We start from the raw sequence: 27,605 nt of genomic DNA on the forward strand, positions 1-27,605 counted from the left end.
AGGGTAGTGTGACTGGCTTGGTTATATTCCTGGTGTTGAAGCACACAGTTATGTGTCGTTGAGTGTGAACCCTATATAACTTGCTTGCTCCATGGCCTCTGCCACAGCACCTGTGAGATCCTTAACATCTATGACCTCATTTCCTCGCGCTCATTCATTGTCCTTTCCTTATCATCATTTTCTTAAAAACCTTTTCTTAATGAACGTTTAGCTTACCATGTTTCTCTAAATGCGTAGAATTCTCAAATAGTTTCCTTTAGAAGGGTTAGATTTTAGAATTTTTAAAATGCTATTTAGTTTGTATCTAAAAGAGTGAAGGCATACTGTGAGATGCCAAGAATCTAATGTGTTTTCAGATTCTTTTGATAGACAGTAAACAATGTGATTATTTTTAAAATTATTTGTCTTATAAAAATATCTATAATTTAATTATTTTAGTTTAAGAAAATTACCAAAAATGTCTGAAATTCTGATTTAGAGATCTGCATTTAAAAAAGATAAATGTAGTTTACTTTTTAGAATATTTCTGTATAATAAATTATATTTTATCTTTTTTGGATCATGGGGATCAGTTCGGGAGATAGTCTGAAAAATACATTTGTATCTATTTCTAGGTCTGACTGCTGAGAGGGTCTAGAAGTAATGACTGTAGTAGTAATGAGGATACCCAGTGCCCGATATCAATTTGTAATACTATCCTCCAGTAAGAGGAAATAGTGCTCCTTAAGGAAGGGGATGATTGTCGTTTGGGATGTGCCTGGGTGAGCACGTGGGACATCTTGTCCCAGAAACTAGGAAATATTCATAAAGTAAAAAAAGAAAGCAAGGAAAGAGAAGGGAGTGGGGGAGAGAGAGAGAGAGAGCATGAGAAAGAAAGGAAGGAAGGAAGAAAGAAAGGAAGGAAGGAAGAACGAAAGAGAGAAAGGAAGAAAGAAAGGAAGGGAGGGAAGAGGGAGAAAGTAAGGAAGGATGGATGAAAGGAAGACAGGAAGAGAGGAAATACCCAGTACAACAGTGAGGTATGTCAAGGGACAAAGGAGCTATTGTGGGTACCTACAGATAGACCACCACTCAAATTTGGGTTGGATGTTGAGCCTGTTGATGTACCATGGTAATGTACAAGAAACAGTATACAGGAACTCTGTGTACCATATTTGCAATTTTTATATAAATTTCGCACTATTCTAAATAAGAAATTCACTTAAAAAATTTAATTCGGCGTCCAAGAAGCGATACAAATTTTTCACTCTTTTTTTTCACCCAGGCATTTCATGAGCACTAATCCATAGACTACAATTTATTATATTCTCTTTTCTGTTAATAAAGAAATGTTGATGCTCAGTGATAGAAAAACGTGTGTACCTATATATATAATTAAACAGAGGATATTTTGTATTGAATCATCATATGAGGGTTGTTGAGATAGCTTTTTAAGGTTGAATTTGAAGTCTGTTTTTCAGGAAAATATAGGTAAATAATATACCATCAAGCAAGCTAACAAATGCTCTAAATTAAAAAATATATTTAAAATAACAAGGCCTATTTGTGGGTAGAGAATGAGCTAAGAATTTTAGAATAGTAGCAGGTTTTTCATATTTTACTTCCCAATTAATATTTACCTCATCTTTCATGGACATAAAGATGAATTAAGTTGTTGTGAAGCAATTTCAACAGAGGATAAAACTCTCTCAAAGTAGAGACCTGAATAATTATCATTAAAAGTGTGTAACGAGTATTCTTGTTTCCAAAAGCTTTGTGGTAAAGTAAACATTTCAGATGCTTACCCATAATAAATACTAAATATTTGCCTGTGGAATTTATTTTAAAATTATATTTTCTCTTGTTAAATTTTTAAAATATGTAGGAATTAATTTAAGAGAAATTAATATTTTCTACTTTGTAATCAGCATTTAAACGTTGCATTTTAAAACCCATTTTTTGAATTATTTGGTATAATCCCACATCCATGGATTTTAATTTTTAGATTTCTGGACTTCAAGAAACATTGAAGCATATGGAAATAGGACATGGTGTCTATGCTCCTGAATTAAGAGGTAAAGTAAAATGTGATAAAATTTAAATTTATTATTGGTTGGTGATTTTTCAGCCTTATTAGAACTCAAAATTCTAGAGATGATTAAAAGCTAATAAATGATGTGATAATTCCAAAGTTAAAATATTTAATGAAAGTATCGAGGAAATATAGATATAATATTGTATATACTAATTTTAGAGAAAAATATGAGTAAACCATAATGGCAGGACTTCTGTTTCTGGTCCTGATGGAGTACCTGGTACCAGACTAGCCTTCCCTCCATAAATAACTATAAAACTAGACTACATATGAGATAGCTACTTTTAGGCACTGGAAAACATCACAAGTCACAGAAGGCAGATGACAGAAGGAAAATTTATAAGTTAAGGTCCATCATCACAATGGCCTTTCGTATAGGGAAACTTTTAAACCAAGCTCCCCGGAGAGAGAGGTCAGGAAGAGATGGCACTCCTGTATGAACTGAAAAGGCAAAGACTGCAGTTCATGAGTTGTTGATGCAACTAGAATCTGTAGAAAAGTGCACCAAATAAGAGAATGCTAACAATGAGCAGTGGCCTGGTTTGTAAGAGAGTATTCAAGAGTCCTTAGTTGATGGCGAAGCTACACATGCAAAACTACCTGAGACCTACTAAGAAGACTCTATAGGATTAAGGGGTTCTAGATGTCAAGCAGTGATGCGATACGTTGGTGTTCTGGCCATGTGTGGATGGAGAGACCTCTTTAACCCTTGGTAACACCACATTAACATTAAATATCCTGCACCCACACTATAAAACCTAAAATAAAGCTTACACAGAATTTCTTGGGGAAACAGAGCTTAGAGTTTGAATTTTGCCCAATTAGAGAACCTTGGGAAATATTTAGGGCTTTCTATTGATACACACTAATAAAACATCAGATTAACCCTAGAATTCAAGGTGATCATCAAAAAATTAAACTGACTGCTAGAACAAAAATCGGTACTATTCAGAGGAGGACAGTTGTCTAGAGTGTTTATAATCTATAAATGGCATTATTTCATTCTTTTTTATTTTTATTTTTTATTGTAAATTGTATTGGGGGAATAACAATAACAATATTTCATTCTTTTTATGGATAGTAATATTCCATTGTATATATGTACTACATATCCTTTATCGATTCCTCTCTCGAGGGACATTTAGGTTGCTTCTGTGTCTTGGCTGTTGTAAATAGTGCTGCCCTGAATGTTGGGGTGCATTATCCTTTTGAATTACAGGTTTCTTTGGATATATGCTCAGGAATGGGATTGCTGGATCATAGAGTAGTTTTATAGTTAGTTTTTTAAGGAACCTCCATCCTATTCTCCATAGTGGTTGTACCAGATTATATTCCTACCAACAGTGTAGGAGAATTTCCTTTTCTTTGCACCCTCTCCAGCATTTATTGTTGGTAGATTTTTTGATGATGGCCACACTGACTAGTGTGAGGTATATCTCATTACACTTTTTTTTTGTTTTTTTGTCTTTTTGTTTTTTTAGGGCCATACCCACAGCATACAGAGGTTCCGAGGCTAGGGGTCCAGTCGGAGCTACAGCTGCCAGCCTATGCCAGAGCCACAGCAACACTAGATGTGAGCTGCACCCACAACCTACACCACAGCTCACAGCAATGCCAGATCCCTAACCCACTGAGCAAGGCCAGGGATCGAACCCACAACCTCATGGTTCCTAGTCAGAGTCATTTCCACTGTGCCACGATGGGAACTCCCTCATTATAGTTTTGACTTACATTTCTCTAATCATTTGTGATGTTGAGCATATTTTACTGGGTTTTGGGACCTTTTTTATTCTTTGAAGAAATGTCTATGTATGTCTTTATTTTTTTGGCTTTTTAGGGCTCCACCCACAGCATATGGAGGTTCCCCTGCTGGGGGTCTAATTGGAGCTGTTGCTGCCAGCCTATGCCAGAGCCACAGCAATGCCAGATCCTAGCTGCATCTGTGACCGACACCACAGCTCACAGCAACGCCGGATCCTTAACCCACTGAGCAAGGCCAGGGATTGAACCCGCAGCCTCATGGTTCCTAGTTGGATTCGTTTCCACTGCACCATGACAGGAACCCAAGAAATGTCTATTTAGTTCTGCCAGTTTTTTAATTGAGTTGCTTTTTTTTTTTTCTTTTGATATGTGGGTCTTGTTTTTGTATCCATTCAGGTAGTCTATGTCTTTTGGTTGGAGCATTTAATCCATTTACATTTAAGGTAATTATGTATGTCCTTATTGCTGTTTTGTTAATTGTTTTGGATTTGTTTTTGGAGATCTTTTTTCTTCCTTCCTTTCCTCTTTTGTTCTCTTGTGATTTGAGAACTGTCTTACTATTTTTAATGCTATATTTGTAATCCTTTTTCTTTTTTGTGTATATCTTTTTTTGGTTTTGGAGTTACTATGAGATTTTGATATTGCAGTCTGTCTATGCACAAGATTGTTTTATTTTTTATTTTTATTTTTATTATTTTAATGATTTTTATTTTTTTTTCATTATAGCTGGTTTACACTGTTCTGTCAATTTTCCACTATACAGCAAGGTGACCCAGTCACACATACAGATGTACATTCTTTTTTCTCACATTATCATGCTCCATCATAAATGACTAGATATGGTTCCCAGGGCTGTACAGCAGGATCTCATTGCTTATCCATTCCAAAGGCAATAGTTTATATCTATGAACCCCAAATTCCCAGTCTATCCCACTCCCTACCCCTCCCCCTTGGCAACCTATTCTCTAAGTCCATGAGTTTCTTTTCTGTGGAAAAGTTCATTTGTGCCATATATTAAATTCCAGATATAAGTGATATCATATGGTGTGTGGCATTCTCTTTCTGATTTATTTCACTTGGTATAAGAGTCTCTAGTTCCATCCACGATGCTGCAATTGGCATTATTTTGTTCTTTTTTATGGTTGAGTTGTATTCCATTGTGTATATATACCACATCTTCTTAATCCATTTATCTGCTGATGGACAGTTAGGTTTCTATGTCTTGGCTATTGTGAATAGTGCTGCAGTGAACTTACGGGTGCATTTTTTTTAATGGTTTTTATTTAGATTATTTTAATTTCAAATATGTTTGCAATATCCTTCATTTGTACTCTCCTCATGATTGCTTGCTTTGATATCATATTTGTATGTGGATGATTTCCTACTTTTATTTTATGTTTGTTTTTACTGGTGAACTTTCCCACTTGTAACTTTCTTGTTTCTAGTTGTGGCCTTTTCTTTCCTGTCTAGACAGTTTCCTTTTGTATTTGTCCTAAAGCTGGTTGGTGGTACCAAATTACCTTGGCTTTTTGTCTCTGAAATACTTTTGATTTCTCCATCAAATATGAACGAGAGTCTTGCTGGGTAGAGTATTCTTTGTTGCAGGTTTTTTCTTTTCATCACTTTAAATATATCATGCCATTCTCTTCTGGCCTGCAGAGTTTCTGTTAAAAAAAAATAGTTGATAATCTTTTGGGGACTCCCTTGTATGTCATTTGGTTGTTCAGAAATTAGTTGTGATTTTGGTGTTTTCATGAGAGGAGGTGAGCTCAGGTCCTTCTACTTTGTAATCTTGTCTCCTAATCCTTATCTACTTGGGGTAACCCTCTGTCACACTCAATAACTTGGGTCTAGTTTGCCAGCACAGTGTGCGGCATAGCTCTAGCAGACCTGCAGCCTAGAGCATGAGGTTTTTCCTATTCAGTTTTTTGTAATCAATTAACTTCTGTTTATGATGGAATTCAGCGTAAACCACAACAGCAGTGAAGCCCAGGTACTTCACTTGTCATGTGTTCTAGGACACTGAGTGATGTATGATTGCTCCCAGGAATTTAAAGGCTGCATGAGACATTTCCCAGAGAATTCCTGTTAGAATGGCTTATTTGCCTGGACTCTACAGGATGCTTTATCTACTTGGCAACAGAGTTCTATAACACTTCCCTTATATAGGGCTAAGATTATGGTTCTTTAGAACCATATGGTTCCATTGTCTTCAGGTTCTGCACTATAACAGTTATTTTTAATATGACCAAGGAAAATATGTCATAAATAAGTGAAGAGAAGGAGTCTTGGAAGATAAATGGAAACAAACAAACAAAAAAAGGAAATCGAAATCTCATACTGAAAAATATAATAACAAATCAAAATTTTATACTTAATAAATTGAAGATGACAGATGTGTCAGTGAATTTTAAATGACATCAATAAAAATCACCTAAAGAAGAGAGAAAAAAATGGAAGGAAATTTGCCTATTTAATGTATAGGTAATTGGAGGACTGATGGAAAAAAGAATGAGTATGGGGCATAAAAATATTTAAACAAAAGATGATCTAAAATTTTCCAAATTGATGTAAGGAAAATTTATAGACCCAAAAAATCAACTAACCAAAACCACAAAATCATACCTGGATACACTGTATTCAGAATTTATGTGAGAAAATCTTGAAAGCAGCAAGAGAGAAAAGACATTACCTACAGGGGAACAGTAATACAAATAAAGGCTGATTTCATGTCAGAAATACTTGGGGCTTGAAACAGTGACATCTTTAAAATATGGAAAAAATTTAATTTAGAATTGTATATTCAATAAAAATATTCTTCAGAAAGTAGAGGGAAATACAGACATTTCCATGTAAATGAAAACTGAGAGATTTTGTTGCAAGCCATCCTAAAGTACAAGTAATTTCTTTGGGCAGAAAGAAAAGCCAGAAAAAGTCAGATCTACAGATATAAATACTGTACAGATATCTAGAAATGCTTAATTCTGGTCAACATAAAGATGAAGATTTCTTCTTCTTAATTTCCTTAAAAGGAAAGTGGTTGATAAAGACAAAAAGTATAGCATTTTAAGGTAATATTTATAAGGTATGTAAATGATAAAAAATAATACTTTGGGGTAAATGCAAATATTCTATATCTTGATTTTGGTGGTTGGTTATACACCTTCTTATCTTTGTTAAAACTTATCCAACTCTACACTTAAAATGTATGCATTGTATCATATGTAAATTATACCTCGAAAATGTTCATTTAAAAGAGAATAATAAGAAACTCTAAAGTACAGAAAGACTGCAAAATAGTGAATTTCTTAATAAACATAACATCCTGTTTTTTCAGGTGATTATTCTTGTGTTCTCTAATTAAAGCTTGAAAGAAATATGTATCATTGTCACATTCAAAATTTTTTTCTTAGCCTTGATTTAGTAGTTTATTTCCTAAGATTTTATGGTAAAGAAATATCATTTCACTCCATGATGCTTAAAGACACTATGTATAAGGAAGTTTATTGCAGTCATATCTATAGTAACAAAAATAATAAGCAATCCTAGTCTCTAACCAGATGTGAATGTTTATATATACTTGACCTTATAATACCAGAAATTCTTTAAAATCAAGCATAGAAAGATGCATGTGTTTTAATGTTAAGAAATAAAACCATTTATAGAGTATAAAAGCATGCTTGTTAAATATATGCAAAGAAAAATTATTAGAGGATGCCCACCAAAATGTTTACATGATTTTCTTTATGTGATGTGATTATTTTCTATGTTTTTTTCTTACTGCATTTTTTTTTTTTCACTTTTTAGGGCTGCACCAGCTACATATGGAAGTTCTCATGCTAGGGGTCAAATTGGAGCTACAGCTGCTGGCCTACACCACAGCCACAGCAATGCGGGATCTGATCTGAGTCTGTGACCTATACCACAGCTCATGGCAACGCCAGATCCTTAACCCTCTGAGCGAGGCCAGGGATCGAACTTGTGTCCTCATGAATACTATTCGGGGTCGTTACCACTGAGCCATGACAGGAACTCCCTTTACTTCATTTTTAAAGAATATATTTTTCTGTCTGTATGAAAAAGTTATTTGTTTCATATATAGATGACTTTTAAGAAGAATACAATCAGATTAGGTATGAAAGGATGATGTGAAACTACTATAATATCTGGAACTCTAACTTACAATGAATCGTTTGTGAATATATATATGAGAATGCATAAAGGTTGAGGGGTTAATGCTATACCAGTTAATCCCTGATGTTAGATTCTAGTATGATAGCTCATGATTTTATTTATTTATCCTTGACATCTTTATTAAAATAAGATGATCATTTACAGATAATTCCTTGCCGAAATTATCTTCTAGTATTTAATTCATTGCAATTTTTTTTTTTGTCTTTTTGCTATTTCTTGGACCGCTCCCTCGGCATATGGAGTTTCCCAGGCTAGGGGTCTAATCGGAGCCATAGCCACCGGCCTACGCCAGAGCCACAGCAACGTGGGATCCGAGCCGCGTCTGCAACCTACACCACAGCTCACGGCAACGCCGGATCCTTAACCCACTGAGCAAGGGCAGGGGCCGAACCCGCAACCTCATGGTTCCTAGTTGGATTTGTTAACCACTGCGCCACAACGGGAACTCCTCATTGCAATTTTTTAAGACAGAAATTTATAAGTTGCTTTGAAGAGCAAGTATGTGATTATATTTTTATCAATGATATTTTGAAGAGGCTTTTTGATCAAAAAAAAAAATCCAACTCAACATGAAGAAAACAGATTTTCTTAGTCTCATGATCCCAATTACCTGAATAAAAGTAATTCCTTAAATTCTGTACTGAATAACTGTGTGCTTAAAAAACAGGCATTCTAGTTTTAGGTATAGGGTTTGCAGTACCTTTTCCTAGGCTTCTTTTGTCAGCATTTGGCTGTGGTCACAGACTCCAGCATCACTCAAACTGGCTGGTCAGTTTGAAGCCTTACTTAGGCAAGGACTGTTATTTGTAAAACGTTGTCTTATTGTTTAACTGACGTTTCCTCATAAATCTTGCTGTCCTTCATGATTATTTTAATTTCTTTAACTCTTTCTCTCTTCATTTTCTCAGTTTAATTTTAAAAATATTCCGTCTGTCATTCCTCTATTTTTCATTTATTTTGAGCAGAAGTTGATATGGCAGTAGAAACTATTTAAAGGTAAATCACTCTGTAGGAAACAATGACTTGATTGTTATTTACTCTGAACTTTAGGAGAAAGGCTAATTATTATTTAATCTGTGTTTAAGGAATAAGACAAAAATTAGACTCACTTGGAATAGTTATCAAAGAATTTTAAACATACCATATTTTTTGACTATCAAGTTGACATGCTTATTACAGAAAAATATTAAATGATAAAATGTTTTAAAAATTATCCATAATTGCCACCACCTAGAGAAAATGTTATTAATACTTTGGTACTCAGATTTCTCACCTGAAAAGGATTTATAATTTTATATTTATTCTTGTATGTATGTGGAATAATAGAAAAATGCCCTGGAGAAACTATGAAATAGTGAATTATTGTCAACTAGGTATTTGAAGTGATAGTATTGTGTTATACTTTTCTTAGTTATGAAAATTAATATGAATCAAATATTTACAAGAAACTACACAGAAAGCAAAGAAAGTATTACATTTTATGAGATAAAACTTCTTGTGCAAATTATTAAAGTTCAAAAAGTTTATCAATATGTTAGTTTTTCTTATGTTTGTGTTATTCATTAACCTATCTTACTTTGTTTTCATATGTGGTTGCAATTTGAATACAATAGCTATTTCCAAACCAAGTTATAAAGATATATCTAATTATATTTTATGATGTCTTCTAATTTATGATAGGAAACAGAATTCAGGAAGAACAGCAAGAAATTGGAAATGTTTTAGGGAGTTAAAAAACTTTAAAAGCAGACTCAACATGCACAAACAGATGTCATGTGCAGTGGAGCAAAGTAGTCCTTAAGGTTTTAATTAATTGGTTTTTAAGGTTTTTTTTTTGTTTGTTTTTTTTGCTGTTCGAGATTACATTACAAGATGTCAATTTCTTATGATTATATGGAGCATGTGGACCAGTTTAGAAAGCTGTCATTTCAAATACAGCTTCTTTCTCCCTACCTCTATTACCTTTTTCTGAATTCCAATTAAATGTATACTTGATCTCATTTTAGTTTTCTGATCTTTTTGATATTTTCTCTTTATCTTTCTGAGATAAATTGTGGATAATTTTTTCAACTTTTTTTTGGTTAAATCATTGTCTTGTCTAACCTATAATGGGTTTAGAGACTGGCAGTATGTAGGTAATTAAGTATTTGTTCAATGAGTATATTCCAGCATTTCAGACATTTAACCAGCAGCCTGAACTTGTTAAGTTAATATTGGTTTGAATGTGTGCATACATTAAGAAATGGTTGAATGAGTGAAATTTAGCACTGGAAGAACAGTAACTGTAATTTTCATAAGTGAAAATGTGTTTGTTTGTTTATTTGATGTTTGCTTTATTTTTCTCAGGGAACTGTACCTTCCTTAAGATGATGATTGTGCCAAATAAAATTTGGGAAACTGCATAGCACCAATCAATACTCTAGACCTTGTCATTAATAAGCATTTAACGATAAACATAATGATGCCATGATATAGACATGACTTTGCTAGGATATTTACTAAACCTTAAGAAGTGCTATGTAGAATTTAAAAATTATACGCACTTAACCATGAATGTGACACAAAAACTTTAATGTTTGAGCCTCTCATTTGTTCTACAAATCCTTGTGTAATTAAAAGTGATGTTGAGAGGACAAGATGGCGGAGGAGTAGGGGGACACGCTCGCCCTCTCCCACAAACACAACAAAAAAAAGCACATCTACAGAATAAATGACTCGCACAGAACAGCAACCAATCACTGGCAGAAGAACCTAAACTCCAATAACGGCAAGAAGTTCGTGACATTACGGGGCAGAACGGGAGAAAAGAGGAGAGTGAGAGAAGGTGAATCCGAGCGGGACGGGCGCTCCTGAAAGGGAACTGCAGAGGAGAAAGGGATCCCGAACCCTGGAAAGTCACCTACACGGGGGAAAGATCAAACGAACCGGAGGAATCTCCAGATGCAGAGAAGAGTGTAGCAGTAAGTTGGAGTACGGAAAAGCCGATCAAGAACCGAACGGACCATCTGAACTATGGGCACAGTCACCAAAAATTGAGACGCCTGGGTGGGGGCTGGGCTCCAGAGGTTAGTCCTGAGAAAGGGCCGGGGGACGCCTGGGTGGGGGCTGGGCACCGAGACCTAGGCTCCAGAGGTTAGTCCCTTGGCTGGGGGGGCGGGGCGGAGCGGAAACTGCTTGGGAGGTCTAGAGACCATTTGACGGGGCAGAGACTGCCTGGGAGACTAGAAGACTAGAAAACAAAGCTGTCACAGAGGAAGGGAGCAATACTCTAGGGGCGGGGAAGTGGAAAGCCACATCAGAGGGAACCTGGGAGAAGAGCCTGGTCTGCGCCCGTGCTGGGGAGGGGAGAGAAGAAGGGGTGGGTCCCCATAGAATACCCCCCATGCCACAGCAAGCTTACAGGCCCGCTAGCTAGCTGAAAGCTGTGCTTCCCAGTGCATCCCCTCCCCCCACCCCCACCACCCCCTATGCTCTCGCCGAATCTGGGGCTGCCTGCCATCCAGGAGGGCTGGCCTCAACAATTTCCTGAAGCCTACCACCACAGGTGCTGTCCCTGCCACAGGCCCGCTTGCCCTTTGGAGGGGCTACACTTCCGCAGAGTAGCACCAAACACCACCAGCCCCCGAGAAAAGGCCTGCAGCGCAGAAAAGCTAGAACAAGCCTAGCCAGGCCGTGAATAGATCTGCCTAATTCCCAGACGGTTTTTCTGAGTCGGGCTGCCCCGGGGAGGAGCCTCTTCGGTTTCCAACGGCCCTGCTACCCGCCCTAGCCCCCAGGGGGTGCCCTAGTGGATCAGCTGCATAGGACTGCCAGCTCCAGGCAGGACCCCCTGCAGCCCAGAAAAGCCACAACAAGCTCAGCCGAGCCGGGAAAAGATCTCAGACTGTCTTTCTGAGTCGGGCTGCCCTGGGGAGGAGCCTCTTGGGTTTCCAGTGGCCCTGCTACCCGCCCAAGCCCCTAGGGGGTGCCCCACTCCCGCAGAATAGCTGCTCAGCACCACCAGCCCCCTAGAAGAGCCCCTGCAGCCCAGAAAAGCTGCAACAAGATTGGCCAGACTGTGAAAAGATCCGCCTACATTCTCAGGCTGTCCTTCTGAATTGGGCTGCCCTAGGGAAGAGCCTCTTAGGTTCTCAGTGACCCAGATAGCTGCTCCAGCCCCCAGGGGGTGCTGCACTCCTGAGGAACAGCTGCCCAACACCGCCAACCCCCTGCAAGAACCCCACAGCCTAAAAACACCAGAGCAAGCGCTGCATGACCAAGTGAAATCTGCTACCATCGTGGTGTGGACCTCCCAGTCCTATCTGCCCTCAGGAAGTCCTCCTTTGCTTCAAAGAAACACTGTTAGCCCCATCAACACTCCAGAAAAGCCACACTGCCTCAAAAAAATTGACCAACAACGCCAGCCCTCAGGAAATATTCCATGGCAGTGACAAGGTAAACACTGCCCAGTAACGGAGAGTACAACTCCCTCAGGAGAAAGAAAACAACAAACAAGATGAAGAAGCTGAGAAACCACCCCCAGTCAAACCAACAGGAGAACTCACCTAAAACAGTCGACAATGAAACAGATCTCTGCAGTCTGATATACCTGGAGTTCAAAAGAGAAATAGTGAAAATACTGAAGGAATTAAGAGAAGATATGAACAGTAATGCAGATACCCTCAGAAAGGAACTAGAAAATATAAGGAGGAGCCAAGAAAAAACTAGAACCTTCACTTGCAGAGATGCAAACTGAACTAAGGGCAGTAAAAACCAGAATGAATAATGCAGAAGAACGAATCAGTGATATGGAAGATAGAATAATGGAAATCACTCAATCCGGTCAACAGACAGAAAACCGAATCAAAAAACTGGAAAGCAATATAAGAGACCTATGGGATAATATAAAGCGGGCCAATCTACGCATAATAGGAATTCCAGAAGGAGTAGAAAAAGATAAGGGGATGGAAAATATATTTGAAGAAATTATCACTGGAAACTTCCCAAATCTAAAGGATACTGTGTTCAAGATACAAGAAGCACAGAGGGCCCCAAACAAACTGAACACAAACAGACCCACAGCAAGACACATCATAATAAAAATGGCAAAAGCTACTGATAAAGAGAGGATCCTAAAGGCAACAAGAGAAAAACAGAATGTTACCTACAAGGGAACCCCCATAAGAATATCAGCTGACTTCTCTACAGAAACACTACAGGCTAGGAGGGAATGGCAAGAGATATTTAAAGTGCTAAAAGGAAAAAATATGCAACCTAGAATACTCTATCCAGCAAGAATATCATTTAAAATAGAAGGGGAAATAAAAATTTTTTCCAACAAACAAAAACTTAAAGAATACTGCAACACAAAACCCAGGTTAAAGGAAATATTGAAAGGGCTTCTCTAAACCAAAAAGAAAGGAAGGAAAGGGAAGGAAAAAAAAAAAGAAGAGGAAGAACTAGGACTGAGGAAACTGCAATCAGAGAGCAGTCACTCAAATAAGCCAGCATACAGATTTAATCATGAGCAGGCCTCAAACAAAATAAAATTAAAAAGAAAAAAATAAAAAAGAGTCATCAAAACCATAAAATGTGGGCAAGGAATGTTAGGAAGTAAATAACCCTTTTTGTTTGTTTGTATGTTTCTCTTCTTAATTTTAATATAGTAATGTAGTGTTTGAACTTACAGGACCATCAGGCTAAAACACACAACTATGGGAAGGGGTTAGCATACTTAAAAAACAGGGCAACCACAAGCCAAAACCAAATATTGCATTTGCAAAAAAATGAAAAAAAAAATACACTCAAGCAGATAATAACAGGAGACCATCCAACCAAAGAAAAAAAAAAAAAAGAAAGGAAGAATGGAGAACCATAGAATCAACTGGAACACGAGGTTCAAATGGCAATAAATAATCATCTATCAATTATCACCTTAAATGTCAATGGACTGAACGCCTCAATCAAAAGACACAGAGTGGCTGAGTGGATAAAAAGGCAAAAACCTTCAATATGCTGCCTACAAGAAACTCACCTTAGGACAGAAGATACACATAGATTGAAAGTGAAAGGGTGGGGAAAAATATTTCACGCCAATAGACACGACAGAAAAGCAGGAGTCGCAATGCTCATATCAGACAAAATAGACTTTAAAACAAAAGACATAAAGAAAGACAAAAAAGGACACTACTTAATGATTAAGGGATCCATCCAAGGAGAGGATGTTACTATCGTCAACATATATGCCCCAAATACAGGAGCACCCAGATACATACAACAAATATTAACAGACATAAAGGGAGATATTGATGAGAATACAATCATAGTAGGAGACCTTAATACCCCCCTCACATCAATGGACAGATCCTCTAGACAGAAAACCAATAAAGCAACAGAGATCCTAAAGGAAACAATAGAAAAGTTAGACTTCATTGATATCTTCAGGACACTACATCCAAAAAAAGCAGAATACACATTCTTCTCAAATGCTCATGGAACAGTCTCAAGAATCGACCACATATTGGGACACAAAGCGAATCTCAATAAATTTAGGAGCATAGAAATTATCTCAAGTATCTTCTCTGACCACAATGCCATGAAATTAGAAACCAACCATGGGAAAAGGAAAGAGAAACAACCTACTGCATGGAGACTAAACAACATGCTACTAAAAAACCAATGGGTCAATGAGGAAATCAAGAAGGAAATTAAAAACTACCTTGAAACAAATGATAATGAAGACACAACCTCTCAAAATCTATGGGATGCTGCGAAAGCAGTGCTCAGAGGGAAATTTATAGCAATACAGGCCTTTCTCAAAAAAGAAGAAAGATCCCAAATGGGCAACTTAACCCTCCACCTAAATGAATTAGAAAAAGAACAAAAAAGTCCTAAAGTCAGCAGAAGGAAGGAAATTATAAAGATCAAAGAAGAAATCAATAAAATAGAGACTCAAAAAACAATAGAGAAAATTAATAAAACCAAGAGCTGGTTCTTTGAAAAGGTGAACAAAATTGACAAACCCCTGGCCAGACTCACTAAAAAGAGGAAAGAAAGAACCCAAATAACCAAAATTATAAATGAAAAAGGAGAAATCACAACGGATACAGCAGAAAGACAGAAAACCATAAGAGAATACTATGAACAACTATATGGCAACAAGTTTGACAATCTGGAAGAAATGGACAATTTTCTAGAATCTTACAGCCTGCCAAAACTGAATCAGGTAGAACAGACCAACTGAACAGACCGATCACTAGAAATGAAATTGAAGAGGTCATAAAATCACTCCCTACAAATAAAAGTCCAGGACCAGATGGCTTCACAGGTGAATTTTATCAAACATATAAAGAGGAACTGGTGCCCATCCTCCTTAAACTCTTTCAAAAGGTTGAAGAAGAAGGAATACTCCCAAAGACATTCTATGATGCCACCATCACCCTCATTCCAAAACCAGACAGAGATACCACCAAAAAAGAAAACTATTGGCCAATGTCATTGATGAATATAGATGCAAAAATTCTCAACAAAATCTTAGCCAACCGAATCCAACAACATACCAAAAAAATTATACACCATGACCAGGTTGGGTTCATCCCAGGTTCACAAGGATGGTTCAACATATGCAAATCAATCAGCGTCATACACCACATTAACAAAAAAAAAAAAGTCAAAAATCATATGATCATCTCAATAGATGCAGAAAAAGCATGTGACAAAGTCCAACATCCATTCATGATCAAGACCCTTGCCAAAGTGGGTATAGAGGGAACATTCCTGAATATAATCAAAGCCATTTATGATAAACCCACAGCAAATATAATCCTCAATGGGGAAAAACTGAAAGCCTTCTCACTCAAATCTGGAACAAGACAGGGATGCCCACTCTCACCACTGCTCTTCAACGTAGTTTTGGAAGTCCTAGCCACAGCAATTAGACAAACAAAAGAAATCAAAGGCATCCATATAGGAAGAGAAGAGATCAAACTGTCACTGTATGCAGATGACATGATACTATACATAGAAAACCCTAAGGACTCAACCCCAAAACTCCTTGAACTGATTCATAAATTCAGCAAAGTAGCAGGATATAAGATTAACATTCAGAAGTCAGTTGCATATTAGAAAAGGAATACAAAAATACGATACCTTTTAAAATTGCACCTCACAAAATCAAATACCTCGGAATACACCTGACCAAGGAGGTAAAGGACCTATATGCCGAGAACTATAAAACTTTAATCAAAGAAATCAAAGAAGATGTAAAGAAATGGAAAGATAATCCATGTTCCTGGATTGGGAAAATCAATATTGTAAAAATGGCCATGCTACCTAAAGCAATCTACAGATTCAATGCAATCCCTATCAAATTACCCATGACATTTTTCACAGAAGTAGAACAAACAATCCAAACATTTATATGGAACCACAAAAGACCCAGCATCGCCCAAGCAATCCTGAGAAACAAAAACCAAGCAGGAGGCATAACTCTCCCAGACTTCAAGAAATACTACAAAGCCACAGTCATCAAAACAGTGTGGTACTGGTATCAAAACAGACAGACAGACCAATGGAACAGAAGAGAGAATCCGGAAATAAACCCTAACAACCAGGGTCAATTGATCCTTGACAAGGGAGGCAAGAACATCAAATGGGAAAAAGAAAGTCTATTCAGCAAGCATTGCTGGGAAACCTGGACAGCTGCATGCAAAGCAATGAAACTAGAACACACCCTCACACCATGCACACAAATAAACTCCAAATGGCTGAAAGACTTAAATATACGACAGGACACCATCAAACTCCTAGAAGAAAACATAGGCAAAACACTCTCTGACATCAACATTATGAATATTTTCTCAGGTCAGTCTCCCAAAGCAATAGAAATAAGAGCAAAAATAAACCCATGGGACCTCATCAAACTGAAAAGCTTTTGCACAGCAAAGGAAACCCAAAAGAAAACAAAAAGACAACTTTCAGAATGGGAGAAAATAGTTTCAAATGATGCAACCGACAAGGGATTAATCTCTAGAATATATAAACAACTTATACAACCCAGCAGCAAAAAAGCCAATCACCCAATGGAAAAATGGGCAAAAGACCTGAACAGACTGTTTTCCAAGGAAGATATACAGATGGCCAACAAACACATGAGAAAATGCTCAACATCGCTGATTATAAGAGAAATGCAAATCAAAACTACCATGAGATACCACCTCACACCAGTCAGAATGGCCATCATTAATAAATCCACAAATAAAAAGTGCTGGAGGGCTGTGGAGAAAAGGGAACCCTCCTACACTGTTGGTGGGAATGTAAACTGGTACAGCCACGATGGAGAACAGTTTGGAGATACCTTAGAAATCTATCCATAGAACTTCCATATGACCCCGCAATCCCACTCTTGGGCATCTATCCGGACAAAACTCTCCTTAAAAGAGACACGTGCACCCGCATGTTCATTGCAGCCCTATTCACAATAGCCAGGACATGGAAACAACCCAAATGTCCATCAACAGAGGATTGGATTCGGAAGAGGTGGTATATATACACAATGGAATACTACTCAGCCATAAAAAAGAATGACATAATGCCATTTGCAGCAACATGGATGGAGCTAGAGACTCTCATACTGAGTGAAATGAGTCAGAAAGACAAAGACAAATACCATATGATATCCCTTATAACTGGAATCTAATATCCAGTACAAATGAACATCTCCTTAGAAAAGAAAATCATGGACTTGGAGAAGAGACTTGTGGCTGCCTGATGGGAGGGGGAGTGGGTGGGAGGGATCGGGAGCTTGGGCTTCTCAGACACAACTTAGAATAGATTTACAAGGAGATCCTGCTGAATAGCATTGAGAACTTTGTCTAGATACTCATGTTGCAACAGAAGAAAGGCTGGGGGAAAAATGTAATTGTAATGTATACATGTAAGGATAACCTGACCCTCTTGCTGTACCGTGGGAAAAAAAAAAAAAGTGATGTTTATCTGATGAACTATTGAAACTATTTTCTCCCATTCTGTAAGTTGTCTTTTTGTTTTCTTTTGGGTTTCCTTTGCTGTGCAAAAGCTTTTCAGTTTGATGAGGTCCCATGGGTTTATTTTTGCTCTTATTTCTATTGCTTTGGGAGACTGACCTGAGAAAATATTCATAATGTTGATGTCAGAGAGTGTTTTGCCTATGTTTTCTTCTAGTGTTTATTATTAGTACATGGAGAAATAATTAAGAAATATTATTTCTATGCCAATTCCACATGAATTATGCAATGTGTATTCCTGTGTTTTGGTTCCAAATGCTGAACTTTTTCTAAAATATTATTAAAATGTAAATCTTTGTAATTTCATCTTGTTAAACAGCTACATGTACTCATAAACCAAGCCCTTTTTGATTTTTTTTTTTGGACTTTTTGCCTTTTCTAGGGCCACTCCTGCAGCATATGGAGGTTCCCAGGCTAGGGGGTCTAATCGGAGCTGTATCTGCTGCCTGCGCCACAGCTACAGCAATGCCAGATCCGACCTGCGTCTATGACCTACACCATAGCTCATGGCAATGCCCGATCCTTAACCCACTGAACAAGGCCAGGGATTGAGCCCGCAATGTCATGGTTCCTAGTCGGATTTGTTAACCACTGAGCCATAAGGGGAACTCCATGATTTTTTTATTTCATTTTCCTTACCATTTTGTTTGTTTCTTGCTTTTTGTTTTACTTCTCTCATGAAGTGGTGCTTTGTAACGTTTTGTATACGAACCTGAGATCTGCTCATATTCCTAGATTGATCTGCTATAATCTTGGACTTTTCTCCTTACTGCTTTCTCCATTCTTCCCATATTACTATACAAGTTCTCCTCATGTGTAAATGGGAACAAAAGGTAGTGACCTTCACAGGGCTATTGACAGGATTTCATGAAATAATATGTGTATATTGTTTAGACCAGTAGCTTTAGATGGTGAAACATCAATGAGGCATAAATGGTAATTATTATAATTTTAAATCATTGTCATTATGAGGTTTTCACTCTTGGCCGTTGAGGAGGAAAATACAATAAAAGTGAATCTGATGTGAAAATTGTCCTGTAATCTCAGCGAGCTGTAATTGTTGCCTTTCCTCCACAATTTGACTTCCAGGTGTTGTGGGGCTCTAACTTGAGGGAGTGCTGGTAGTCTGGGTACCCACGTATTTGAGGGTTTTTTTTAAAGTACTTTCATATAGTACTAACTTATGCAACATTTGGTTTTTATGTTATTGTAGGAGTTAGTTTGAGGTTTTCTTCCTTGCAACTGGTACTGAATAGGAAAAATAAGATCAGGAAAGAAACTAAATGTTAGCGTATGCTTCCTTACCTTTATAAATCAGGATTCTCAAAACTCTCAAAGAGCCTTGACATTGAAAGCATCCACATATTTTTTTTTCATTATCTTTTCTCAATTATAAATTAGTCTTATAATTTAGAATATTGAGTGGTTTCTTTTATTTATGAGTTAATGACCATAGCCACATTCATTGTTTGACAGAAGCTTGCTGTTTAGAAATACAGAGGGAAATTATGTATACCTATATGTGTATGTGTACATGGAAAGACGTGAAAAAGAAACAGACTTTTTCCACCACTCTTATTTTTTCTCTTGGATTCCTGTAGGACTGTTTTTTCTGTCCAGGAGAGTTTGGAGCTCAGTGTTATAACTACATTGAAATGTTATCCTGTGTTTTCTTTCTGTTTTTTTCAACTTTGTGAAACTGAATATTTTATTAATACAGTGTTCATTTAAAAATCTCTGTTTATTATCCATTTCCACTTGGGAAATTTTTTCTTTGCTTACCATTGTCTCCTTGGGCCCTTTTCAATTCTTCTTAAAGATGAGAAACTTCTTGATAATGGGAGTTTAGGTATAGTGTAACTAGAGTTGGCTCATATGTTCTCCTCCTGGCTCCTCATGCCATTTCAGTAACTTTGCAGCAGTGACACCCTGTATTTTTGGGAAATGACTTCAAGACTCCATTTTAAACATTTTTGGTATGGTTTTAATATTATTAGGTTAATACTTAAAAAAATACATGTATAATGAATTTGACTTTGTTGGTTTTTTTTTGGTTATATTAAATCTTACAGTATAAACATCCATAATAAATTATATTATCTTATAGTTGTTCCTAATTGTGAAAAGGAAAATGCACCAGAAGGTCCTACTCAGAAAGGTCTCCGTGAAGCCAGAGAACAAAGCAAATGTAAAATAAAGATGAAAGCTAATACAAAGGTATGATTTTTTTCTGTAAATTCATACTTAACTTTCAGGTATTCATATTCTTGGACTCATACCATATCATTATTTTATTGGAAAAGGAATTTGGAAGTTATGTATTCCAAGCTCCTTCATCTGTATATGGAAAATGGAGGTTCTTCAGTGTTATTAGTAACTAGGCTATTGAGGGACATGCACTTTTTATCAGGAGAGAAAACTGGATTAATCACTCCGCCACATAATCATGACCATTTCTGCTTACTTGCTTCCTTTAACTTTGTCTAAAAAAAAAAAACAAAAAAAACAAAAAAAACTACCAGATTATCCCTTATTTCTTTTCTCATAGTATAACTTCAAACTTTATTTAGTCTTTTAAAAAAGTAGGATGGAAAGAATTATGCCTATATAAGAATCTCCTTATATTTATTTGAATGATTTTCTTTGCAATCAGGCTGTTAATTAAAATCTTCTACAATGATTACTGAAAAATGGTGTTAAAAATGACTGTCGGTGGAGTTCCCATCATGGTGCAGCAGAAAATGAACCCATCTAGGAACATGAGGCTGTGGGTTCGATCCCTGGCCTTGCTCAATGAGTTAAGGATCCTGTGTTGCCGTGAGCTGTGGTGTAGATCACAGACCCAGCTCAGATCTGGTGTTGCTGTGGCTGTGGCATAGGCCAGTGGCTGTAGCTCCGATTAGACCCCTAGCCTGGCAACCTCCATATGCTGTGGGTGCGGCCTTAAAAGATAAAAGACAAAAAGAAAAAAAAAAGACTGTTGGGCAAAGAGATCAAAAATGAGGAAGCAAAAAAAAATTACCTGAAACCTTTGAAAGGTTTAGTTTCTTGTCCTGAAAATTGCATAAAAGTCTAACTGAGGTAATAAATGTTTTTTATAAAGTAATTACCTTTGAGTTATAAAATATCTGATATTGATTTTAAAATGAAAATATTTACAATATTAACTTTTTAGTAGTAGTAATGATGTAAGAACAATAGATTTTTTAAAATTCAAGTGACAAATCATTTACTCAGCTAGTATCTCAAAGTTATGTATTAGAATCTGGTATCATATAGAGTATTTCAATAAAATACCAGGAGTTCCCGTCATGGCTCAGTGGTAATGAACCCAGCTAGAAACCATGAGAATGTGGGTGTAATCCCTGACCTTGATCAGTGGGTTAAGAGTCCGACGTTGCCGTGAGCTCTGGTGTAGGTCGCAGGCGTGGCTTGGATCCTGCGTTACAGTGGCTGTGGTGTAGCATAGAAGCCATAGCTCAGATTTGACCCCAGCCTGGTAACTTCCATGTGTTGCAGGTGCAGCCCAAAAAAGGGAAAATTAAAATAAAATACAGACTAAATATTTTTAGGTTATACCAAGGCTTTGATAATCACTTTTTATGAAGTTTAGATAAGTATTTTATTATTCCTCTATTAGCAATATTAATGTTTAAATTTATCTTATTTGTGGTCGATCCCTCTTCTAGTCAACCTGCCTGTAGCTTCCCTATGCCTCCAGTTCCCATCAGGACAGACTTTCCTCTTTACCATCATAAAGTTTTCCCACTCCTCTGCCTGCCTTTAATTTGAGTCTCTGCCAAATGCAAGCAGTGGTGGGACATGACTCTCTTTTTGTCAATAAGTAGTGCTCATTCTTGTTTGGAAAATCTTCATCTCCACTGTGGTCATTAGTTCAGGATGCAAATGGAGCACTCACAATAATAACAAAAATCAGAGTTAAGGATTTTTTGGGTGTGATAATGGTGGTGGTGGTCATCAGGAACATTTCCATCTTCTAAGGGCATAGTAATTCTCTTTCAGGTAGGTAAGTCATCATTAGAAATGGATTTGTTGATTCATTCATTAATTGCTTATGGCTTGTAAGATTTTTTACATTAGTAATGAAAGGTTGGCATTTTATGTAACAAAAAATTACGTATTCGTGCATAGTATATTCTTTTTTGGCTTTGTAATAGAATATTTAACATAATATCTAAATAGGATAGAAAGAGCTAAATGTATAAGGTGAATTATTCCCCCTTTACAAGTAATCATTTTTTATTTACTCCTTTAATTTTCATTGTTTCCTGCAATTTTATATCCTTTGACCAACATCTCCCCAATTTCCACACCTCCTAGCCCCTCCCCCTCCCCCCTGCTATAACCACCATTCTCCTTTGTTTTTATGAGTTCAGCTATTTTAGATTTTATGTCTGTATATCCAGTATGCATCTATGGATCTCTCTCTCGCTCTCACATCGCATTTATTCATTCATTTACTGACACTTAAATTGTTTCCATAACTTGGCTATTGTAATGCTATAATGAACATGGGAGTGTAGCTGTCTCTTCCTGTTATCATTTTCTTTGGGTATATACTCAGAAGTAGAATTGCTTGATATTATGGTGTTTCTACTTTTAATTTTTTGAGGAACCTACTGTTTTCTATATAGTGGATGTACCAATATACATTTCCAACAGTAATGCAGGAGGGTTCCCCTTTTTCCATATCCTCACCAATTCTTGTTATTTGTTGTCTTTTCGATAATAACCATCCTGACAGGTGTGAAGTGCTATCTAATTGTGGTTTTGATTTGCATTTTCCTGATGATTAGTGATACTGAACATCTTTTCATGTGCCTCTTGGCCATCTGTGTGTCTTTGGAAAAATGTGTGTTCAGATCCTCTTCCCATTTTTTAAGTCAGATTGTTTTATTTTAGCTATTGAGTTGTATGAGTTATTAATATATTTAAAATATCAACTCTTTATTGGGTATGTCACATCTGAAAATATTTTCTCCCAGTCACTAGAAATTTACTCTCATTCAGTAGGTTGCCATTTCATTTTGTTGATTATTTCTTTTTCTGTTCAGAAAATGTTAATTTGATGTTGTCTAACTCTTTTTGCTTTTGTTGCTTGTACTTTGGTGTCATATCAAAAAATCATTGACAAGACTCCTTGTTGTGAAACGTGTCATGGGTATTTTAATAGAAGTTGGATTAAAACTGTAGCTTGCTTTAAGTAGCATGGACATTTTAACAATATTAATTCTTTCAAATTCAAGAGCACAGGATATCTTTCCATTTCTTTGTATCTTTTTCACATTCCTTTATCAATGTTTTATATTTTTTAGAGTATAGGTATTTTACCTCCTTGGTTAAGTTTATTCCTAGGTATTTTATTCTTGATGATGTAATTTCATTTTATTTAATTAATTTATTTTTGCTTTTTAGGGCCACACTTGTGGCATATGGAAGTTCCCAGGCTAGGGGTCGAATCAGAGCTACAGCAGCTGGCCTATGCCACAGCAACATGGGATCCAAGCCACATTTGCCATCACAGTTCACGGCAAAGCCAGATCCTCAACCACCAAGCAAGGCCAGGGATTGGACCCACATCCTCATGGATCCTAATTGGGTTTATTAACTGCTGAGCCATGAAGGGAACTCCCAGCCATAAAGGAAACTCCCAATGATGTGATTTTAAATAGGATTGTTCTCTTGCTTTCCCTTTCTGCTAGTTTATTATAGCAAGGCAACACAATACTGTATATTAATCTTGTATCTTGCAAGTAATTGAATTCATTTATTAGTTATAATATTTTTTCCTTTTTTGTGGAGACTTTAAGCTTTTCTATATGTAGTATCATGTAATCTTCAGATAGTGACACTTTTAAATCTTCCCTTCTAATTTGTGTGCCCCTTATTTCATTTTTTTTCTTTTTTTAAACTAAATTTGTTTTTTTATTAGGGTATAGTTGATTTATAATGTTGAGTCAATTTCTGCTGTAGAGCATAGTGACCCAGTCATACATATATATACACACATTTTTTTTCTCGTATTATCTTCCATTATGATCTATCCCAAGAGACTGGATAAAGTTCCTGTGCTATGCAGTAGGACCTCTTGCTTATCCATTATGATTGTCTTATTTGATTGCTCTGGCTAGGAATTTCAGTACTCTGTTAAATAGAAGTGAGGAGGATGGGCATCCTTGTCTAGTTCCTGATTTTAGATGAAAAATTTTCATCTTTTCAATGTTGAGTATGATTGTTTGCTGTGGGTTATTAAACGGCCTTTAGTGTTGAGATATGTTCCCTCATACTAACTTTGATGAGAGTTTTTATCATGAAATGCTTGTGGAATTTTGTCAAATGCTTTTTCTGCATCTGTTGAGATGATATGGGTTCTGTCCTTCCTTTTAACGTGCTGTATCACAGGATTGATTTGCAGATATTGAACCATCCCTCATCACTGGAATAAATCCTACTTGATTATGGAGTGTGATCTTTTTATATATTGTTGAATTCAGTTTGCTAATATTTTGTTGAATATTTTTTCATCTATATTCATCAGAGATATTGGCCTGTAATCTTGCTTTGTAGTTTTTTATCTGGTTTTGGTATCAGGATAACTGTGGCCCTGTAGAATGAATTTGAGAGTGTTCCATCCTATTCAGTTTTTTGGAATTGTTTGAGAAGGATAGGTATTAGCTCTTCATATGTTTAGTACAATTCTCCTGTGATGCTATTCAGTTTTTTATTACCAATGCATTCACTACCTGTGATCAGTCTCTTCAGATTGTCACTTTTTCCGAATTCAGTTGGCACGTTTTAGGTTTCTAAAAATTTGTCCACTTCTTCTCAGTTGTCCATTTGTTGGCATATAAATATTTGTAATATTTTTAAGTGTTTTTTGTTTCTTTTTCGGTTTTGGTTATTATTTCTCCTCTTTCATTTCTTATTTTATTTGGATCCTCTCTTTTTTGTCTCTTTGTTTTTTCGTCTTTTTAGGGCCGTACCTGCAGCATATGGAAGTTACTAGCAACACAGGATCCAAGCTGCTTCTGTAATCTACACCACAGCTCAAAGCAAAGCCGGATCCTTTAACACACTACCTGAGGCCTGGGACGAACCCATGTCCTCATGGATAACTAGTCAGGTTTGTTACCACTGAGCCACAAGGGGACCTCCTCTCTCTTTTCTTCTTGTTGAGCATGGCTAGATGTTTATCAATGTGTTTATCTTCTTGAAAAATCAACTCTTGATTTCAGTGATCTTTTCTATTGATTTTTTGTCCTTTTGAAAATGTATTTCCTCTTATTTTCTTCTGCTGATTTTTTTTCCTTTTAGATTTTCTAATTTGCTTACATGTTAATTTAAGTTGTTTATTTGAGATGCTTCTCATTTCTTGATGTAGGCCTGTATTGCTAATATTGCTAAAAACTTTCCTCTTGGAATTGCCTTTGCTGAGTCCCTTAGATTTTGGAAAGTTGTGTTTCTGTTTTCATTTGTCTCAGGGTAGTCTCTGATTTCCTCTTTGATTGTTTCATTGGCCCATTGATTTTTTTTTTTTTTTTACATTTAAAGTAGTAGTTCTCTTCCCCATTCTTTACTAGGTGCCTTCAAGTGGGATATAATTTTCACTGTATTAGTTTTAAAAAGTAAGACTTTAGGATATCATTGTAAAAGCAATATTTTTATATAACTTACTGTCCTTAAAGCTCCTTAGTGGAGATTATCTGTTGTCATCAGGTGAAAATTCTGTGCAGGCTTCATTGATATTTATTAGTTAATTCTATGTTGACCTTAAGTTTTAAAACATAAACCTCAGATCAATAAAGATATTCAGCATTGTGTAGTATCAAAGCTCCACATTTGATACAAATTAAATCCTCTCCCAATTCTTTCAAAAGCTGGGCCTTCTTTGGGCTAGATACTTTCAGGAGTAAGGGGTGGTGGTAGTAGTGGTGTGTGATTATTCCTTTTTTTTTTTTTCCTATCTAGTTAGTTAACTAGCAAGGTTGAAATTAGAAAAAGGAGGAGGATTTCCTGTCATGGCTCAGTGGTTAATGTGAGCATCCGTAAGGATGTGGGTTCAATCCCTGGCCTCGTTCAGTGGGTTAAGGACCATGTGTTGCCTTGAGCTGTGACCCCTAATCTGGGAATCTCCATATGCAGTGGGTACGGCCCTAAAAAAAGACAAAAAAAAAAAAAAAACGAAAAGGAAAGAAAAAGGATGAAAATGGAGTTCCTGTTGTGGCTAAGCAAAATGAATCTGACTTGTATTCATGAGCTTGCGGTTTCGATCCCTGGCATTGCTCAGTGGCTTAAGGATCTGGCATTGCCCTGAGCTGTGGTATAGGTCGAAGACATGGCTTGGATCTGGCGTTGCATAGGCCGGTGTCCATAGCTCCGATTTGACCCCTAGCCTGGATGCCATGGGTGAGACCTTAAGAAGACCAAAAAAAGAAAAAAAAAAAAAAAGAAAAGAAAAGAAAGAGAAAAAGGAGGAACTATGAACTATAAAGGGAATAGAAAAGTTGTTCTTTGATTCAAACTACAGTATAGTGGCTTATGGTTCTTGAACCTAGTAGGTACAAAAAGCTATTACCCTCATGGACACTTTCATGGGCTCTTTAGATACCCCTACCAACTCTACTGAGGAACTTCCTTATCTGGAGCAGTACTTCCCTTTGGGTCAACCTCCATATTCTCCCTGGTGGTATACTTCATAGTTTCTTCTGCTTGGGTCCTTTTTTTTCTGTCAAGCTGCCTTCTTAGTTGAATTTGTTATTTTGAAAATTTGATTCATCATTTCTAAGATTTCTTTCTTTTCTTTTTTTTTTTTGTCTTTTCTAGGGTTGCTCCCACAGCACATGGAGGTTTCCAGGCTAGGGGTTGAATCAGAGTTGTAGCCGCTGGCCTACGCGAGAGCCACAGCAACCTGGGATCTGAGCCGAGTCTTCGACCTACACCACAGTTCATGGCAACGCCAGATCCTTAACCCACTGAGCAATGCCAGGGATCAAACCCGCAATCTCATGGTTCCTAGTCAGATTCATTAACCACTGAGCCACGACAGGAATTCCCTCTAAGATTTATTTCTTATTCTCCAATTAATCCTTTTTTATAGATGTCTGTTGTGTCTTCATTGATGTTATATTTACTTCAGTCTCCTTGAAGTAGAGAGACTTTTTTTAAAACAAAAAAGAGTTTCTGCTCCCTGAATATTTTTCTCTATTTTCTCCAGAGTCTGTTTATCTTTATCCTTATCTTATATTTTATTTCATTTGTTATAGTTATTTCTTCAAATGACTACAGATCAATGGTTGAGTGTTTATATGCATGACTTCCAGACTAGATTAGGTTATAAAGTTGTTTCAGGTCAGTAGTTAAAGATATTCAGTTCCCTGTCATCATCAAAACTCCAAACTGTCATGAGTTTCTTCGACATTGAAAGATGTGTAAAGGCTGACTGTGGGCTCTTGATAAATGAGTAAGAGTCAGCTGCCAGGAACATTGGAGCAGAGCAGGCAGGAAGGCTGGGCAGGCTGCAGCTCCAACATAGC

The 27,605-nt window shown here is 36.8% G+C and overlaps 1 protein-coding gene across 3 annotated transcripts in view; it reads left to right on the plus strand.

The window, feature by feature from the left end:
* The window catches only part of SPAG16 (sperm associated antigen 16), a 137,564-nt gene that overhangs the window by 43,937 nt on the left and 66,022 nt on the right, over nucleotides 1–27,605 (plus strand). For 2 of the 3 annotated variants that reach the window (XM_047773421.1, XM_047773420.1), the window contains exons 8-9: nucleotides 1,985–2,054; nucleotides 20,159–20,268. In XM_047773421.1, the coding sequence (XP_047629377.1) occupies nucleotides 1,985–2,054; nucleotides 20,159–20,268 (180 nt within the window). The remainder of the gene's footprint in view (nucleotides 1–1,984; nucleotides 2,055–20,158; nucleotides 20,269–27,605) is intronic. The other variant, XM_047773424.1, reaches the window with a different exon arrangement.

Source organism: Phacochoerus africanus, chromosome 3 (genome assembly GCF_016906955.1).
Source record: "Phacochoerus africanus isolate WHEZ1 chromosome 3, ROS_Pafr_v1, whole genome shotgun sequence".
Classification (NCBI taxonomy): Eukaryota; Metazoa; Chordata; class Mammalia; order Artiodactyla; family Suidae; genus Phacochoerus; species Phacochoerus africanus.